This window comes from Salvelinus alpinus, chromosome 19 (assembly GCF_045679555.1).
Source record: "Salvelinus alpinus chromosome 19, SLU_Salpinus.1, whole genome shotgun sequence".
NCBI classification, from domain to species: domain Eukaryota; kingdom Metazoa; phylum Chordata; class Actinopteri; order Salmoniformes; family Salmonidae; genus Salvelinus; species Salvelinus alpinus.
This window is the reverse complement of record NC_092104.1, coordinates 46,421,022-46,441,298: the sequence shown is the minus strand read 5'-3', so window position 1 is coordinate 46,441,298 and position 20,277 is coordinate 46,421,022. Positions and strand designations below refer to the sequence as shown.

General features: G+C 39.6%; 1 protein-coding gene across 1 annotated transcript; it reads left to right on the top strand.

Moving 5' to 3' along the window:
* Positions 1-3,549: 3,549 nt before the first annotated feature.
* Positions 3,550-18,604, top strand: LOC139545888 (uncharacterized). Its single transcript, XM_071354077.1, has 8 exons — positions 3,550-3,559; positions 3,683-4,006; positions 13,541-13,980; positions 14,812-14,890; positions 15,530-15,838; positions 16,150-16,212; positions 16,608-16,670; positions 17,694-18,604. Exons 1-8 carry the CDS (start codon positions 3,550-3,552, stop codon positions 17,843-17,845), a joined length of 1,440 nt encoding a protein of 479 aa, XP_071210178.1. The 3' UTR covers positions 17,846-18,604.
* The last annotated feature ends 1,673 nt before the right edge of the window (positions 18,605-20,277 follow it).

The following is a 20,277-nucleotide window of genomic DNA, read 5'->3' as shown; positions in this document are numbered from 1 at the left end:
CTTATAACCCATGATCGGATTGAATCTTGTCCTTACTCTTAAAAAAATGTATGATCAATATTTTATTTACATTTTTTATACAGAAACAACAGAATACAACAAAGTAATTTGACCCCGCAAACTCATGAAAAAAGAGAAGAGAAAAAAAGAAACAAGATGACAAAAAACAACAGTAATAAAATCACTGGCTAATTTCTCGGCCTTACTCTTTTCTTTTCCCCAGATTCCTTCAAGTCCATATGCAGTCTGAACTTGGCCTCTCTGGTTTACACAGTGATGATAGTGAAGAGCATGGTGTACTGCTGTGGGCTCTCTTTCCTGCTGCACTACAGGAACATGGGATGTAGACCCAAAACCTGTAGACACATCCATTGAAAGGATAACCCTATATATTGTGTTTCCCTCCTTAAAATGAATATCACATAATATTTACTTTTGATGATTGTGGGAGCCACCCACTGCAGACACTTGAATACGGTTCAGTTTAGGAGAGCAAATCTTGATGGTAGAAATATGATTGAAATATTGACAGTTTTATTAAAGTTGCCTTGCTATATGTCATAGCGTCAAATTACTTTTTTACAAAATCTGTATTTGATTTTTACAAAAATATTTACCTAATTATCATATGTATTTCTTTAAATATATCGTTATTAAATATATATACCCTTGAGTTCTAAATATGTATCATTATGCAAAATAATATTTAGTAACTTGTCGTGTGTAATGAAGTGTATTTTTTCTCAAGTAATTAGAGTTTTCTGACAGTATTTCATATCTTCATTCAATTTTTTCATTCATTTACCATGAATAATAGAAAATCTAGCTTTTTTTTGCTTTAAAAAACTAAATGATGAGTGCTTATTGAGCAAACAAATTGATGATTTTTTACATTGATACAAAGATGTTGTTTATTCTTGATACATATACAGCTTGTATGAAAAGTGGCATTTTCCTTGTGTAACACAGCCTTTGTAGTGAGCAAAGTTTCTCAAAATAACCATATCCTTTCAGATGGGGATGTGTTTAATTATTGCTGCCTTCATGAAAGAAAAGTTAAAACGAACATGGTTCTGTAATGTATTGTATGACCTCCATTTTGTACAGTTCCGTGCTCTTTTGAATGAGGAAACTGTCACCATAATAAAAAATTAAGGTTTCTTAAAACCCCCAAAACATTGTATTTCTTATAAGATCATCTTTTCTTATTTAAGAAAATGTTATTTTATTGAATCGCATCAGAAGCGGAACAATAAGATCATAAGATCCCGTATTCTCTGTTTTCAACCTGTTTGCTTAAATTGGCATGTTCTGACGCAGGTGTTGAGCCTATAGACTCAATACCGGTGGGAAAATGTGGTTGATATGTTTCTTTGGTTTATTAATGAAAGGTGAAATTGTAGTTACTGGAAACAAGATACAGCTGCATAACCGAAACAACATATAGTTGCTTAACCCCAGCTCAAGCGTGTGCCGCCAGAGTCTCCCTCTTGTCCAGCGCCGCCAGAGTCTCCCTCCTGTCCAGCGCCGCCAGAGTCTCTCTCCTGTCCAGCGCCGCCAGAGTCTCCCTCCTGTCCAGCGCCGCCAGAGCCGTCCGTCTGTCCTGAGCCGCCAGAGCCGTCCGTCTGTCCTGAGCCGCCAGAGCCGCCCGCCAGTCAGGAGCCGCCCGCCAGTCAGGAGCCGCCAGAGCCGCCCGCCAGTCAGGAGCCGCAGTAGCCGCCCACCAGTCAGGAGCCGCCAGAGCCGCCCGCCCGTCCTGAGCCGCCCTTCAGTCCTGAGCCGCCCCTCAGTCCTGAGCCGCCCCTCAGTCCGGAGTCGCCCCTCAGTCCTGAGCCGCCCCTCAGTCCTGAGCCACCCCTCAGTCCGGAGCCGCCCCCCAGTCCTAGGTTGGCGGCGAGGGTCGCCGCTCCAAAGAGGTCACGGAAGCGGGAAATGACTATGGTGGAGTGGGGTCCACATCCCGCGCCAGAGCCGCCACCACGGACAAATGCCCACCCAGACCCTCCCCTATAGGTTCAGGTTTTGCGGCCGGAGTCCGCACCTTGTGGGGGGGTACTGTCACACCCTGACCATAGTTTGCTTTGTATGTTTCTATGTTTTGTTTGGTCAGGGTGTGATCTGAGTGGGCATTCTATGTTGTATGTCTAGTTTGTCTATTTCTATGTGTTTGGCCTGATATGGTTCTCAAACAGAGGCAGGTGTCTGTTGTTGTCTCTGATTGGGAGCCATATTTAGGTAGCCTGTTTTGTCATTGTGGGTTGTGGGTGATTGTCTATGTTAGATGATGTTGCATGTCTGCACTCGGTTTCATTAGCGTCACGGTCGTTTGTTATTTTGTATAGTTTGTTTAAGTGTTCTTCGTTTAATAAGTAGAAGAATGGATTCACATCACGCTGCGTTTTGGTCCTCCTCTCTTTCTCCCAACGAAGATCGTGACAACACGATTAATAGGTTTATGTTTTACCACCATCTTGTGGAGAAAGACACAGGGGAGCAATGTCAGTATTAAAAGAGCAGTATGGAACTGGTACATAGAGGTCTCCATCAAACGTTAGGAGGACCTTGAACAAGGATACACCTAGAATTAATCACTTAGCTGGGAAGTATTCATAAATCTGGTACAAAGACTATAATGGTTGAATTTAGACAGTGAATGGGTGCGTGCATAATATAAACTTTCTCCCTTCATTGAATACGTGGAGGCATTGGCTAGTGGCCTTTCCACCAAATTTCTTTCAAATCAGTGAAGGGAAGTGAACAAGTGCACACTTTGGGAGGAAGGAGAGATAAGTAGATACTATAATTGTAACATAGCCCTTGTAAACGACCACAGGAAGTGATATCAGATTGGAGGAGCAGTCAGTGACAGTGTTTCACCTCACATCATCTCTGCTCCAACTAAACACAATTATCTTCAAGTTCAATAGAAGACATCTCAGAATCATCATAGAAATGTCTCTAGGCTCTGTGGTCATTCTTTACTCACTTTATTGAAGAACTGTATCTTTTCTTCTTACAATGCACCCTGGTCGTGGAGCAACTGGAAATGACTGGCAGAAAATAGTGTCTCTGTCTGAATTTAAGTCTATGATTGATGCATAGATTGTGGACACATGTAATTGCTTTTAAGTTTTGCTAATATATTTTTGTCTTAGTGTGTTGTTGTCAATTGTCATTGCGGTGTCAGTGGCAGATATCATGGATTAGGACAAGCTGTCTCCTTCAGCTGCAAAGACAATGATCAGTGTACAACGCATGTCTACTGGTACCAGAAGGAGGGAGAACCTTTTACCTTGATTCTTGAGCTGCGAATGAATCAAGCTGTGAATTAATGAAAAAGAAAGTGTTTTGCACGACAGGAAGTGACATTGTCAGAGGAACTGTTTGAGACGACACACTCCAGCTGGTTTTTCACCTCTCATCTTCATAATCGACAATATGATCCAAACCATACTTCAGTAAAGATCTGTTAAATCAGTCTGATGTTCAGTGTTATATGTAACGTGTAGCTTTTCATTTCCCCAATTCTTAAGCACATATTCACTGAACATGGACTGTGGTATAATAATATTCTCTCTTTTTCTGGGTAAGTGATTCATCCAACCTTCATCCAACTGGTATCTAATATTTGAATGGAATAATTCTACTGTGAGTTATTTGGTGATCCCCTTCTGTTTTACAGTGGCTGCTTCAGGACAGCGGCTGCAACAGGACCAGATTTTAAAGACTAGGAAAGAGAAACAGAGTGTCTCCTTCAGCTGCAAAGTTACTGGTTCGTGTTGGGGTAACCTGGTCCACTGGTACCAGAAGGGAGAGGGTGAACCCTTTACTTGGATTCTATACTTTGATTTTGATGACAATTCTGTCAGCCGTGCTACCACTCATCCTCAGAGAGCAGATTTCTCCGTTTTGAGGGAGTCTGACTCCATTGAGCTGAAGATCCAGTCAGTTAAAGTGTCCCATTCTGCCACCTATTACTGTGCCTGCTGGGACTCGTCAACCCACAGTGAGAACTGATCCACACAGCCTGTACAAAAACTCTGTGGTTTTAATCAGGCTTTGTATTCATGAAAAGGTTTCTATTCCAGAGTAAGTGACATAATAAGAGGTGAGAGTGTAGTGTCTTCTTCAAATCCAAAGTGAAATGCAATTATAAAAGGAATTATAAATAAATAATAAGCAAGATGTCTTGCCAATGAGCAAACAGTGTCTAAACTGCATCTTCTTGATGTGTCCTGTATACATACATTGTGTTCAGAGGTTGGACAGAGGTTTGTGTGCTTTTTAGGTATATATGGGTATAACGGTCTGAATAACTTGTTTACATAAATATTCAGATCGTTTGCTATGAGACTAATAATTGAGCTCAGGTGCATCCTGTTTCCATTTATCATCCTTGAGATGCTTCTACAACTTGATTGAGTCCACCTGTGCTAAATTCAATTGACTGGACATGATTTGGAAAGGCACACCCCTGTCTATATAAGATCCCACAGTTGACAGTGCATGTCAGAGCAAAAAACTAAGCCATGAGGTCGGAGGAATCCGTAGAGCTCTGAGACAGGATTGTGTTGAGGCACAGACCTGGGGAAGGGTACCAAAAATTGTCTGCAGCATTGAACGTCCCCAAGAACACAGTGGCCTTCATCATTCTATCGTGACATTATTTATATGCATGCGGAAGCCTCTGTTTTGAAACCATTGGATTCAGTTTTCCATTCAGCAATATGTTTTATTACTGGGGAAGGTTTTAGAACTCATCATTGTATTCTTTACAAACATGTGGGATGGACCTCTCTGTCAGTAAGAAGAGAGCTGCACAACCTTTTAATGATTTACAATGCCGTTTTGCAACCCTTTGGTCTCCACAGAATTGGGAAAATCTGCTTTTAGTTTTTTTGCTCCTTGTGTCAAACAAAATGCAGAATTCCTTGCAATTAGATATTCTGGTGCCTTTCAGGCAAATAAAATGATTGATTGGAGACATTTACGTTACAGAATGCGATTGCTTTTCTTAAATATATTTAATGTTGTGTTATGTGTTTTATTATAGTGTTTTGTAGGGCTGTTGTGTTATGTATTCGGTTTTATTTGTAAAGGTCAACAGGGCTCTCATGTAAAATAGTTTTACCTCAGTGTGACTCCCTGTTTAAATAAAGGTTCATTCAATTCTTAAACGGAAGAAGTTTGGAGCCATCAAGTCAATGTCCTTGAGTGGCCCAGCCAGAGCCTGGACTTTAACCCAATGGAACATCTCTGTCGAGACCTGAAAATAGCTGTGCAACGACGCTCCCCATCCAACTTCACAGTGCTTGAGAGGATCTGCAAAGAAGAAACTCCCCAAATACAGGTGTGCCAAGCTTGTAGAATCATACCCAAGAGGACGTTAAGCTTTAATCGCTGCCAATGGTGCTTCAACAAAGTACTGACTAAAGGGTCTGAATACTTATGTAAATATGATATTTTTAAAAACATTTTCAAAAATGTCTAAACTTGTTTTTGCTTTGTCATTATTGGGTATTGTGTGTAGATTGACGAGGGAAAAAAACGATTAATTCAATTTTAGAATAAGAATGTAACGTAACAAAATCTGAAAAAGTCAAGGGGTCTGAATACTTTCCGAATACAATGTATACATCTGTTGGTCACAGATACCTTTTAAAAAACTGGAGTTGCGTGGATCAGTAAACCAGTCAGTATCTTGTATGACCACCATTTACCTCATGCAGCGTGACACATCTCCTTCGCATAGAGTTGATCAGGCTGTTAATTGTGGCTGTGGAATGTTGTCCGACTCCTCTTGAAAGGCTGTGTTAATTACCTGGATATTGGAGGAACTGGAACAGAGGTCGTACAGGTCATTCCAGAGCATCCCAAACATGCTCAATGGGTGACATGTCTGGTGAGTATGTGGGCCATTGAATAACTGAGACATTTTCAGCTTCCAGGAATTGGGTACAGATCATTGCTGAAACGTGGGGTGGCAGGTAGCCTAGTGGTTAGTGCGTTGGGCCAGTAGCCGAAAGGTTGCTAGATCGAATCTGTGAGCTGACAAGGTATAAATCTGTCTTTCTGCACATGAACAAGGCAGTTAAGCCACTGTTCCCTGGAAGGCTGTCTTCGTAAATAAGTATGTGTTCTTAATTAACTGACTTGCCCAGTTAAAACAATAATAATAATTGAGAAAAAAAACACACAAAAAACAAACAGGTGGTGATGGTGGTGTATGAATGGCACGACAATGGGCATCGGGATCTTGTCATGGTATCTCTGTGCATTTAAATTGTCATCGATAAAATGCAATTATGATGGTTGTCTGTAGCTTATGCCTGCCCAAACATAGCCTCACCGCCACCAACGTTAACATCAGCAAACAACTCGCCCACAGGACACCATACACTCTGTCTGCCATCTGCCTGGTACAGTTGAAACAAGGATTAATCCGTGAAGAGCACACTTCTCCAGCCTTCCAGTGCCCATAGAAGGTCAACATTTGCCCACTGAAGTCAGTTTCGTCATCGAACTGCAGTCAGGTCATGACCCTGGTGAGGACAACGATCACGCAGATGAGATTCCCTGAGTTTCTAACAGTTTTTGCAGAAATTATTCTCTTGTGAAAACCCACAGTTTCATCAGCTGTCCAGCTGTCCGGTCTCAGACGATCCCGCAGGTGAAAAAGCCAGATGTAGAAGTTCTGGGCTGGTGTGGTTACACGTAGTTCATGTGGCTCAGTTGGTAGAGCATGTTGCTTGCAATGCCAGGGTTGTGAGTATGAGTACAGAAATGTATGCACAACCCTTCTGTGAGTCGCTCTGGATAAGAGTGCCTGCTAAATTACTAAAATGTAAAAAATGACAATGTCTGCAGTTGTTAGGCCGGTTGACATACCGCCAAATTCTCTAAAAGAATGTTCTATTTGGCTTATGGTAGATAAATGAACATTCAATTCTCTGGCAACAGCTCTGGTGGACATTCATGCAGTCAACATGCCAAATGCAGCCTGCCTCAAAACTTGTGGCGTTGTGTTGTGTGACAAAACTGCACATTTTAGAGTTGCCTTTTATTGTCCCAAGCACAAGGTGCAACTGTGTCATGATCATGCTGTTTAATCAGCTTCTTCAAATCAAATGTTATTAGTCACGAATACAACACGTGTAGACCTTACAGTGAAATGCTTACTTACAACAATGCAGTTTAAAAAAATTAAAGTAACAATTAACGAGCAGCAGTATTATAACAATAGCGAGAATATGTACAGAGGGGTACCAGTACAGAGTTAATGTGAAGGAGCAACGGTTAGTTGAGGTAATATGTATATGTAGGTGGAGTTATTAAAGTGACAATGCATAGATGATAACAACAGAGAGTAGCAGCGGTGTAAAAGAGGTGGGGGACCTAGACCTGGAACTCCGGTACTGCTTTCCGTGCGTTAGCAGAGAGAACAGTCTATGACTAGGGTGGAGAGAGTCTTCGACAATTTTTAGGGCCTTCCTCTGACACCACCTGGTATAGAGGTCCTGGATGGCAGGAGGCTTGGCCACAGTGATGTACAGGGCTGTACGCAGTACCCTCTGTAGTGCCTTGCGGTCGGAGGCCGAGCAGTTGACATACCAGGCAGTGATGCAACCCGTCAGGATGCTCTCAATGGTGCAGCTGTAGAACCTTCTGATGACCCATGCCAAATATTTTCAGTCTCCTGAGGGGGAATAGGTTTTGTCATGCCCTCTTCACAACTGTCTTGGTGTGCTTGGACCATGTTAGTTTGATAGTGATGTGGACACCAAGGAACTTGAAGCTCTCAACCTGCTCCACTACAGCCCCGTCGATGAGATTGAGGGTGTGCTCGGTCCTCCTTTTCCTGTTGTCCACAATCATCTCCTTTGTCTTGATCACGCTGAGTGAGAGGTTGTTGTTCTTGCACCACACGGGCATGTCTTTGACCTCCTCCCTATAGGCTGTCTCGTCACAGTCGGTGATCAGGCCGATCAGGCAAACTTAATGATGGTGTTGGAGTCCTGCCTGGCCGTGGGGTCATGAGTGAACAGGGAGTACAGGAGGGGACTGAGTAAGCACCCCTAAGGGGACCCGTGTTGAGGATCAGGGTGGCTGATGTGTTGTTACCTAACCTTACCACCTGGGGGCGGCACGTCAGGAAGTCCAGGATCCAGTTGCAGAGGGAGGTGTTTAGTCTCAGGGTCCTTAGCTCAGTGATGAGCTTTGAGGGCACTATGGTGTTGAATGCTGAGCTGTGGTCAATAAATAGTATTCTCACAAGAGGACTTCCTTTTGTCCAGGTGCGAACGGGCAGTGTGGAGTGCAATAGAGATTGCATCATCTGTGGATCTGCTGGTGCAATATGCAAATTGGAGTGGGTCTAGGGTTTCTGGGATAATGGTGTTGATGTGAGCCATGACCAGCCTTTCAAAACGTTTCATGGCTACAGACGTGAGCGCTACGGGTCGGTAGTAATTTAGGCAGGTTACCTTAGTGTTCTTGGACACAGGGACTATGGTGGTCTGCTTGAAACATGTTGGTATTACAGACACAGACAGGAAGAGGTTGAACATTTCAGTGAAGACACTTGTCAGTTGGTCAGCGCATTCTCACAGTACACTTCTTGGTAATCCGTCTGGCCTGGGGCCTTGTGAATTTGACCTGTTTAAAACCTGTTTGGGCTAGGGGGCAGCATTTTCATGTTTGGATGAAAAGCGTGCCCAGAGTAAACTGCGTGCTACTCAGTCCCATTTGCTAATATATGCATATTATTAGTATGGATAGAAAACACTCTGAAGTTTCTAAAACTGTTAGAAAGATGTCTGTGAGTACAACAGAACTCATATGGCAGGCAAAAACATGAGAAAAATCCAACCAGGAAGTGGTAAATCTGAGGTTTGTAGTTTTTCAACTCTTGGCCTATCGAATACACAGTGTCTATGGGGTCATTTTGCACTTCCTAAGGCTTCCACTAGATGTCAACAGTGTTTAGAACCTTGTTTGATGCTTCTACTGTGAAGTGGGGGCGAATGAGAGGGGATTGAGTAAGGTCTCTCCCAGAGAGCCACGAGCTGAGCATGCACGTTCACGTGAGAGCGAGCTCTGTTCCATTGCATTTCTGAAGACAAAGGAATTCTCCGGTTGGAACATTATTGAGGATTTATGTTAAAAACATCCTAAAGATTGATTCTATACTTCGTTTCACATGTTTCTACGAACTGTAATATGACTTTTTGTCTGGACTTTTGCCTGGACCTGCCCGCGCGTCGTGAGTTTAGATTGTGTACTGAACGCGCTAACCAAAAGGAGTTATGTGGACATAAATGATGGACTTTATGGAACAAATCAAACATTTATTGTGGAACTGGTATTCCTGGGAGTGCATTCTCATGAAGATCATCAAAGGTAAGTGAATATTTATAATGCTATTTCTGACTTCTGTTGACTCCAACATGGTGGATATCTTTTTGGGATGTGTTGGTCTCCGAGCGCCGTACTCAGATTATTGCTTGGTTTGCTATTTACGCAAAGTTTTTTTGAAATCTGACACAGCGGTTGCATTAAGGAGAAGTATATCTTTAACTTCTTATGGCTGCAGGGCGGTGCCGGTACACTTATGACAACAGCCACTTCAAGTGCAGGGCGCGAAATTCAAAAGATATTTTTTTTAAATATTTAACTTTCACATATTAACAAGTCCAATACAGCAAATGAAAGGTACACATCTTGTGAATCCAGCCAACATGTCCGATTTTTAAAATGTTTTACAGCGAAAACAGCACGTATATTTATGTTAGCTCACCACCAAATACAAAAAAGGACAGACATTTTTCACAGCACAGGTAGCATGCACAAAGCCAACCTAACTAACCAAGAACCAACCAAACTAACCAAGAAATAACTTCATCAGATGACAGTCTTATAACATGTTATTCAATAAATCTATGTTTTGTTCGAAAAATGTGCATATTTCAGGTATAAATCATAGTTTACATTGCAGCTACAATCAGAAATTGCACCGAAAGCAGCCATAATAATTACAGACACCAACGTCAAATACCTAATTACTCATCATAAAACATTTCTGAAAAATACATAGTGTACAGCAAATGAAAGACAGGCATCTTGTGATTCCAGCCAATATTTCCGATTTATTAACCTCTAACGCCTACCAAACTCGGATCCGGGAGCCCCCCCCATCACAAAAGCTGACTAGCATAGCCTAGCCTAAAGCCACAGGGATATCATATAATAAAATGTTCATGAAATCACAAGTCCAAGACACCAAATGAAAGATACACATCTTGTGAATAAAGCCATCATTTCTGATTTTTAAAATGTTTTACAGGGAAGACAAAATATGTAAATCTATTAGCTAACCACGTTAGCAAAAGACACCACTTCCATACTCCACCATTTTCTTACTGCATCAGTAGCTATCACAAATTCGACCAAATAAAGATATAAATAGCCACTAACCAAGAAACAACCTCATCAGATGACAGTCTGATAACATATTTATTGTATAGCATAGGTTTTGTTAGAAAAATGTGCATATTTCAGGTATAAATCATAGTTTACCATTGCAGCCCCCATCACAACTCTCACTAAAATGACTAGAATAACTACAGAGACCATCGTGTATTAGCTAATTACTCATCATAAAACATTTCTTAAAAATACACAGCGTACAGCAGATGAAAGACACAGATCTTGTGAATCAAGACAATATTTCAGATTTTCTAAGTGTTTTACAGCGAAAACACAATATAGCGTTATATTAGCTTAGCACAATAGCGAACATTACAACAGCATTGATTCAAGGCAAAAATAGCTATAACGTATAAACCACCAAAATATATTAATTTTTTCACTAACCTTCTCAGAATTCTTCAGATGACAGTCCTGTAACATCATATTACACAATGCATATAGAGTTTGTTCGAAAATGTGCATATTTAGCGGCACAAATTGTGCTTATACAATGAGAAAAGTAGCCAAGAGCTCAAGCAAACTGTCCGGCGCCATCTTGGAAAGCCACCTACTCTTATCGAAAACTATTCATAAACTTGACTAAAAAAATACAGGTTGGACAGCAATTGAAAGACAAATTAGTTCTTAATGCAATCGCTGAATTACATTTTTAAAATTATCGTTACTGCGCAATACAGGCTGCGATAACGCAATGCTATACTGCAAGAAATGGCGTCTCATGCATTTTACTTTTTTCAACAGAACAATTAATTAACAGCATAAAGACTGCTTACTATTAGCTGAGCTTCAATCAGAATCTTGGGCAAGGTGTCCTTTCTTCAAAACAATCGTCTTTTGGCTGAAAGATGTCCTCTTGTCCAGTCGAATTAGCCGCTAAACGTTAGCCACCCACTGGAGAGGTGCCCAACTAGTGGAAGCGCGTCACAAAGAAATCCAGGAAAATCGCAATAAACTGCTATAAACTGCTATAAGTCGGTTTAAATTAACTACCTTATGATGTCTTTAACACCTATAACGAATAAAAACATGACCGGAGATATAGAACTACTAAAACGAAAGCGTTTGCAGGACGTCATTGTGATGTCTTCTTGGTCCAGGCGCACCGTTGATCCACGGTCTAATATAAGGTCCCAGATTGCGCAATCGACTCCATTCAAATTCTCACCGCTTACTGACATCTAGAGGAAGGCGTATGCAGTGCATGTACCCTCATAGCTTACATGGGGACTTATAAACTGACCTTAGAACAGGGACCTCGATTTCTGAAATCTCACTCCCTGACAGGAAATGTGCTGCAGAAAGAGTTCTGTTTCACTCAGAGAAATAATTCAAACGATTTTAGAAACTAGAGAGTGTTTTCTATCCAATAGTAATAATAATATGCATATTGTACGAGCAAGAATTGAGTACGAGGCAGTTTAATTTGGGCACTATTTTTCCCAATGGTGAAACAGCGCCCCCATATTGACAAGAAGTTAAGTGTTTTACAGCGAAAACACAATATAGCGTTATATTAGCTTACCACAATAGCCAGAAACACAAGCAATTTCCCAGCAGTAAAAGTTAGCGATCGTGACAAACCAGTAAAAGATATATAATTTTTGACTAACCTTGATATTCTTCATCAGATGACAGTCCTATAACATCAGGTTATACATACACTTATGTTTTGTTCGAAAATTTGCATATTTAGAGCTGAAATCAGTGGTTATACAGTGTGCTAACTTAGCTACTTTTTCCCACAACGTCCGGATTTTTTTCTGACACTTTTTCTGACACACATATTCTGACCAAATAGCTATTCATAAACATAACAAAAAAATACATGTTGTATAGGAAATGATAGATCCATTAGTTCTTAATGAAATCGCCGTGTTAGAATTCTAAAAAATAACTTCATTTCGACATACAGCTTCGGTATAGCTAGAGTACCCAAAAGCTGGGTGCCGACGACTAGTTCACATGTACTACTAGTTCATTCTGATCTTCTATCAGAATGTTGTACAAGGTGTCCTTTGTCAAGAACAATCGTTGTTTGGATTTAGAACGGCCTCTTTCCCTCTCGATTTAGCAAGCACACTAGCCAAGTGGCACGAATCTCTCCATGTCAACAAACGGAAGAGAACGGAACACGGCAAAACTCCCGAAAAAATGTCAATAATCTGATTAAACTATATTGAAAAAACATACTTTACGATGAAATGGTCACATGTATCAAATAAAATCAAAGCCGGAGATAGTAGTCGCCTATAACGACAGCTTTTCAAAAGGCAAATCCATGTCCCTCTTCGCGCCTTCCTGAAAACAGGAAATGGGGGACACGTCATTCCAAGAGCTGTAATTCGAGTCCAGATCAAGTTACACACTCCATTTCTTCTCTCACTCCTTGTCGACATCTAGTGGAAGACGTATGAAGTGCATTTAAACTAATAAATAACAAGGACTTGAATAAGCAGCCCCTAGAACAGAGCCTCAATTTCAGACTTTCCACTTCCTGTCAGGAAGTTTGCTGCAAAATGAGTTCTGTTTTACTCACAGATATAATTCAAACGGTTTTAGAAACTAGAGAGTGTTTTCTATCCAATAGTAATAATAATATGCATATTGTACGAGCAAGAATTGAGTACGAGGCCATTTGAAATGGGCACCTTTTATCCGGCTACTCAATACTGCCCCTGCAGCCCAAACAGGTTAAAATCCATTTTCAGAAGTTCCGATCTAGCCCTCCTGATATCGTTTGACCCCACATGAATTACGACAGCGTCAACTCCCGGCATCTGTCGTAGAACGGTTGAAAGCAGCCTTTTAATGCCCTGTATTCATGCTCCTGGGTAGCACAGGGCTTTTGCCCCAGGAACCAAGATGTTTCTTACAATAGAGCTGCCGATGACGGTCTGGCCGTTCTTTCGGCTCGAGGGGTTTCGCAAACCCCTCAACGACCGAAGGGCAGTGGGGCCCGATCGACCCGAGCCAGCTGTAGTATCCATCGTGGATGATGAATGGGCCGGTCTCTCAGGCATCCTTACGGTCTTATGAGTGTGGTTGCTCTGAGGATCTGAGCCTGAGGAAGAAGCCACCAAAGAGGGAGAGAGAACAGAGGACGAAGGTACCTCCGGAACCGATCTCGAATCGGAAGCCCCTAGGGAAAAATGCATCGGAACCTCTGGATCCAGGGTGGCAAAGTTGTTTCTGGTCTGTGTTCAGTCCGGGCTTAACATCTCCAAGGAGGCCTCTGTTGCCAGAGGACGCTTTCTTCGACTTCCACAGCGAGTGACATATCTCCATAGCTGGATGGTTGGGTCAAGAACAGTAACATCCCCCAAGACATCCAGGAGCATCTTACTAGCTCTGTTCTCTAGGGAGGGAGGAGACCCCTTCGGGGAGGGATCCCTGGAGAGTACTGGCCAGTCGGCTGTGGAGAGCCGATACGGCGACGGCATTTCCACCAGACCAGAGCGGCGTCCTGCTGCTGGGGTAGAAGAAAAAGAAAAAGTAGGTAGGATTGGATTCCCAGTAGCTTGTGTAGGTTCATTACTTGTTTGCTTAGAGTTGCCACTTTGCCCCTATAGTCCTCTGCAGGCAAACAGTTGCAACATTTAATGTCCGGGCAGTCCACATTCTCCCTGAATAAAGCAAAATAAACACAGTTCCTGCAGCGTTGATAACATTCAATATCAACCTCCATTTCAGACTGCCGAGCCAGCTAGGCTAGCTGGGTTTCCGTGTCTCACTCTTTTACATGGAATCTGGCAGGATCCCTGGACAGATATTAGCATTCACAGCAACTGAGACCAACTGAGTCACGGGATCCAAAATCAAAAAGTATATCAAATCAAAATTTACAAGGAAACACTGTCACAACTTTACAAAAACAATAAACCGAGGTCTCTCGTTCAGCAACATACGTCGCGCACAGATGACGTGAGTATGACCAGGAGTTGGTGTTTGTGTGCATACATTTGCGTGTGTGCTTTTGTAAAAGGAATTGAGGGATGATTTTTCTGTTGATAACCTTGGAAATTATTAATGGAGAAGAACATGTGACATTCTGTTATGTGGTCAACCTTTGCAGAGGAGTCATGCCCATAGAAGGTACAGGGGCACGTGCCCCCTTAGATTATATCAATAAAAAAAATATTATAAAAGCTCAAGAGTTATGCTTAGATTTGCAAAAAAAATGGACATATTATTATTAAGCATAATGATTATGGTTTTAGATTGCAGGAAAAAGCTGTACTCACCTACTTTGTGCCCCCTCAGATATTTTGGGTGCATGAGGCCCCTGAACCTTTGTACACTTAACACAAGCCCTGCCAAACACAGTGCAGACTACTTTTTGACAAGGGAATTTTCACTGTGTATGTACTTGTATTTGGATCTGGTACGAAACTTTTTGTGACAGGTAAGATATTCATTCCTCTGATTTTCAGCAGATAAACAAAGCGGTAGTCATTAGAAATTAATCTATATGTCTAATCAGTTTCCAAAATAATTGAGAAAACATCCTGCAGCATTGCTCCACAAATATGCATTATTCATTATCAACTCATGTTCGAAAAAATATATATAAATTATGAATTTGAAAGCCTGTTATTAGCCTGTAGAATTGATCATTCTGATTTTCAATGATGCCATATGAACAATTTACAGTATGTTGCATGTCCTTACTCTTAGAGATATACACCCTCAGTTAAATGTGTGAGAGAAATGTAAAGTAATTTGATATGGGGTAAGAATGTTGAACTGTTTAGTAATCTTATGATTTAAATTATATTGAAAGTTTAATTTACATTATATATGTATATATACATTATATAGAAATAAGATATTCCAGAAAGGATATTTCTTATGAAAAAAAAAATCTAGTTCATTTTTTTATGTATGTAATTAATTGTTTACTTGAATATAAACAGTAAAGCTGGATATAAAACAAATGCTGTGGGACATCATGATTCAACAGACTACCTCTGAAGTCTGACAACTTGTGTGTGATGTCCCTTTAAAGAAGACTGTAAATGTTATTGTTTCTCTTGAAAATCAGACAACAATAGTGTACAAAAACCCAAAGTGACGGTCTACCCAACGTCCAACCCTGAGCCGAATGGGAAGACCACCCTGCTATGTCTGGCTAGGGACATGTTTCCAGACTTGGTCAAGATCTCATGGAAGATGGTGGGTGAAAATGGCCGAACAGTAGAGGTACCCAAAGCAGAGAGGGAAGAGCTGGAGCAGAGGGAGGAAGGACGGACGACCAGTATGATCATCATTGATAAAGACAAGACATACAGGAACAAATACAGCTGTTCTGTGGAGCATGAAGGGGGCCCTCAAGATGTTGACATACCAGAAGGTAAAGACAATCATTGAAATTGTTTTACATTAGTATGTATTATTCATGTGATATGTATATGTTTATATGAGTAAGCAGTCATGTCATCTGAAAATGGAATATTACCTTTTCAAAATAAAAAAATAAACGCATAGCCCACATAAAAACTGGACTGACACTTGGTAATTGCACAGGAATGTTGTCTAGTTAGTTTCGCAAGTTTAAACAAATCTTGTTTTTTTGTGTAGCTATTAGGTTATCCCTGACAGTAGCCTACATAATGCTCTGAAAAAAGTATTATTTAATATGACCTTTTTACATCTTGTTCTCAGAGGAACCAACTGAAGCTTCTCTAATCACCATGGCTGCACCAACCACTTTGCAGGTTACCTATGGTAAGATGTATGTGTATTTACTTCGTGCAGGGTTGGGGTTAAATAAAAAAACCGAAATCTTGTAATATTTATTTATTTAGCATTTTTTTTATGGAATCATGTGTGCATTCGTCTAAAAATGGCATATCACCGTTTCAAAGTAAAAAAGAAAGTACAGAACAATTGGGCTCACACTTGTTAATTGCATAGGAATGTTGTGTATCTAGTGGTTTCATAAGTAAACAACCTTTATTTGCATAGGCTAACTTTTATCCCCAATGCAATCTCCAAAGAAAACAACATAACTTGCCATAACTGTAGCAACAGAGATATGGCATGGCTGGGAACTTTTTAATTATCTGACAGTAGATAATGCTCTGCTTTTTTTATATGATCTTGTTTCATCTCATTCTCAGATGAACCAACTGAAGCTCCTCAAACCACCATAGCTTCACCAACCACTCTGCAGGTTACCAACGGTAAATATTTAAGTGTATTTCATGCAGTTTTGGGGTCTAATCAAATAAATAAAAGGTGGAAAAAATATATAAATTAACATATTTAGATATGGTGAAGTTGCATTATTCAGGAGTGTAATATGGTTAGATGAGAAGTTGTTGAAAAGTGTGAAAAAAAGTGATTTAATGTGATATTTATGGTAAATTTGAGGTGTGGAGTAAGAATGATGCTTCGCATGGTCACATCCAAAGGTAAGGGGAGAATTTTTTGTAAAGAGAAACATTTTGAATCTCATGACCTGCGGAGAGATGGCACTGTCTAATGAATCTAAAAACGTTGAAAGATCCAGGTTTTGTGAGATCGCATTCACGATAAACGCTGCATATGTCGGCTTAATTGTAAATAGCCGACAAAGTGCAATCAGATCGATTCAATCCTTTGGCGGGTTAAAATCAAATCAAATTGTCACATGCGCTGAATACAACAGACCTTACAGTGGAATTCTTACTTACAAGCCCTTAACCAACAATGCAGTTAAGAAAAAATATCTAAAAAGATAAGAAATAAAAGTAACAAATAATTAAAGAGCAGCAGTAAAATCACAATAGCAAGGCTATATACAGGGGGTACCGGGACAGAGTCAATGTGCAGGGGCACCGGTTTCGTTAAAATAAATTAGGTTTAGGCATAGCGGCTTTTAAAGGCAATGTTCTGGTGATCGCAGAGATATCATTCATGGTAAACGTTGCATATGTTCGGCTTGTTCGGAAATGGCTTTAAAAACCGCATTGCTTATAACCCATGATCGGATTGAATCTTGTCCTTACTCTTAAAAAAATGTATGATCAATATTTTATTTACATATTTTATACAGAAACAACAGAATACAACAAATACAAAGTAATAGGACCCAGCAAACTCATGAAAAAAGAGAAGAGAAAAAAGAAACAAGATGACAGTAAACAAAAAACAACAGAAAACTGGACTATATTCAAATGAAATCACTGGCTAATTTTCCGGCCTTACTCTTTCCTTTTCCCCAGATTCCTTCAAGTCCATATGCAGTCTGAACTTGGCCTCTGTGGTTTACACAGTGATGATAGTGAAGAGCATGGTGTACTGCTGTGGGCTCTCTCTCCTGCTGCACTACAGGAACATGCGATGTAGACCCAAAACCTGTAGACACATCCATTGAAAGGATAACCCTATATATTGTGTTTCCCTCCTTAAAATGAATATCACATACTATTTACTTTTGATGATTGTAGGAGCCACCCACTGCAGACACTTGAATACGGTTCAGTTAAGGAGAGCAAATCTTGATGGGTAGAAATATGATTGAAATATTGACAGTTTTATTAAAGTTGCCTTGCTATATGTCATAGCGTCAAATTACTTTTTTACAAAATCTGTATTAGATTTTTACAAAAATATTTACCTAATTATCATATGTATTTCTTTAAATATGTCCTTATTAAATATATATACCCTTGAGTTCTCAATATGTATCATTATGCAAAATAATATTTAGTAACTTGTCGTGTGTAATGAAGTGTATTTTTTATCAAGTAATTAGAGTTTTCTGACAGTATTTCATATCTTCATTCAATTTTTTCATTCATTTCCCATGAATAATAGAAAATCTAGCTTTTTTTTGCTTTATAAAACTAAACGATGAGTGCTTATTGAGCAAACAAATTGATGATTTTTTACATTGATACAAACAGCTTGTATGAAAAGTGGCATTTTCCTTGTGTAACACAGCCTTTGTAGTGAGCAAAGTTTCTCAAAATAACCATATCCTTTCAGATGGGGATGGGTTTAATTATTGCTGCCTTCATGAAAGAAAAGGTAACATGGTTCTGCAATGTATTGTATAGTCTCCATTTTGTACAGTTCTGTGCTCTTTTGAATGAGGAAACTGTCACCATAATAAAAAATTAAGGTTTCTTAAAACCCCCAAAACATTGTATTTCTTATAAGATCATCTTTTCTTATTTAAGAAAATGTTATTTTATTGAATCGCATCAGAAGCGGAACAATAAGATCATAAGATCCCTTATTCTCTGTTTTCAACCTGTTTGCTTAAATTTGCATGTTCTGACGCAGGTGTTGAGCCTATAGACTCAATACCGGTAGGAAAAAGTGGTTGATATGTTTCTTTGGTTTATTAATGAAAGGTGAAATGGTAGTTACTGGAAACAAGATACAGCTGCATAACCGAAACAACATATAGTTGCTTAACCCCAGCTCAAGCGTGTGATGGGTTTTTGGTTAGTCAGATTTTCTGGATGTTTCATTTATCTGTGTGTTCGGGTATTGTCATCAAATTTTTGAATATGACAGTGATGGGCAGAAAATACGATTCCATAATGTTAGCCTATGGTTCTTGCATTTGTAGAGTTGTAGGCCTATGACAAAACAACCTCTTCATAATTCTGTTTATGTGTACTTTTTACCTTAACAACAAAATAATTTTTCCAACACTATTTCCTTTGTGTAAATTGTGAGAAATGTGTAGATATATTCATATTAAGTTAGATCTATAGTTAGATCTATACTCTATACTAAGCCTAAACATAAATAATTCACTTTTTTAGAGAGAACATTTTAGATAATTTTTGAGTAAAGTAGTAATATGTTTACTGCTAGCAACTTCACTAGCAGTAAATGCTAGCAGGCTTGCTAATTAGCATAAGCTGCTAGGAGTACTAGCTAGCACCATTACTATCAGATCGTCTGAGGTAAAATACATTTAAGAAAAGATAACGTAACTTAAATTTCAGTTGTAAATGTTTTCACTAGTGACTGATAGCTTTACAGTTAATGCACCTTTATTGCCTTTTCGCTATTTTACAAAGCATGTTATGTCATATAGCTAGATAACTATCTACGTTTTTAAGAGAGAGCTTTTCAAATGGCATCTCTTCCCCTGTTTTCAGTCACAGTTGGGGACTGGATTAGATGTGAGCAGTGCAGGAGGTGGGCTAATGAGTTGTGCTCCAATTTCACTGGGGATAGGTTTTTTTGTGACCTACAGGTACAAATTACAATTGTGCAATAGCAGAGCATAAAAGAGTTGCCACATCAATGTTATACTGACTTAATTAGTTAAACTGTTGATATTAAATGTTATTTTCCAATGTTATTTAATGTTATTATTTATATGTAATTTTAAAGTCTGCTGGGATTTAAAATCGTGCATTTTTTAAATCATATTCAGTGCAATTGTACATAATGGATTGTATGTAAAGGAACAACAAAGAAAGAACAAATAAAATGTATGTGCAGGTGAGTGAAAAAGAGGGACAGTTACCCCAGTACTTAAAAACCCCACAGTTTTCCAAAAACAACATTCATGAAATGAAACTGTAGCCATTTATTTCCCTTTATAGTTTATTCGCCTAACCATAACATTCATCCACATACAATGTTTTTCCCAACATTGCTTAGACATTGTTCTTAGCAGGGGCTACTTACCCCCTAGTACACTATAATTCGTTTTTAACATATCTTTTTACCAGGAAATGTGTATGATTATCACAATAAGTAGCCTAGTAAATACAGTAGAGGTATCTTAAGTTAGTTTCTGTGTTTTTATCATGTTATTACCCATTTATTTTGTGC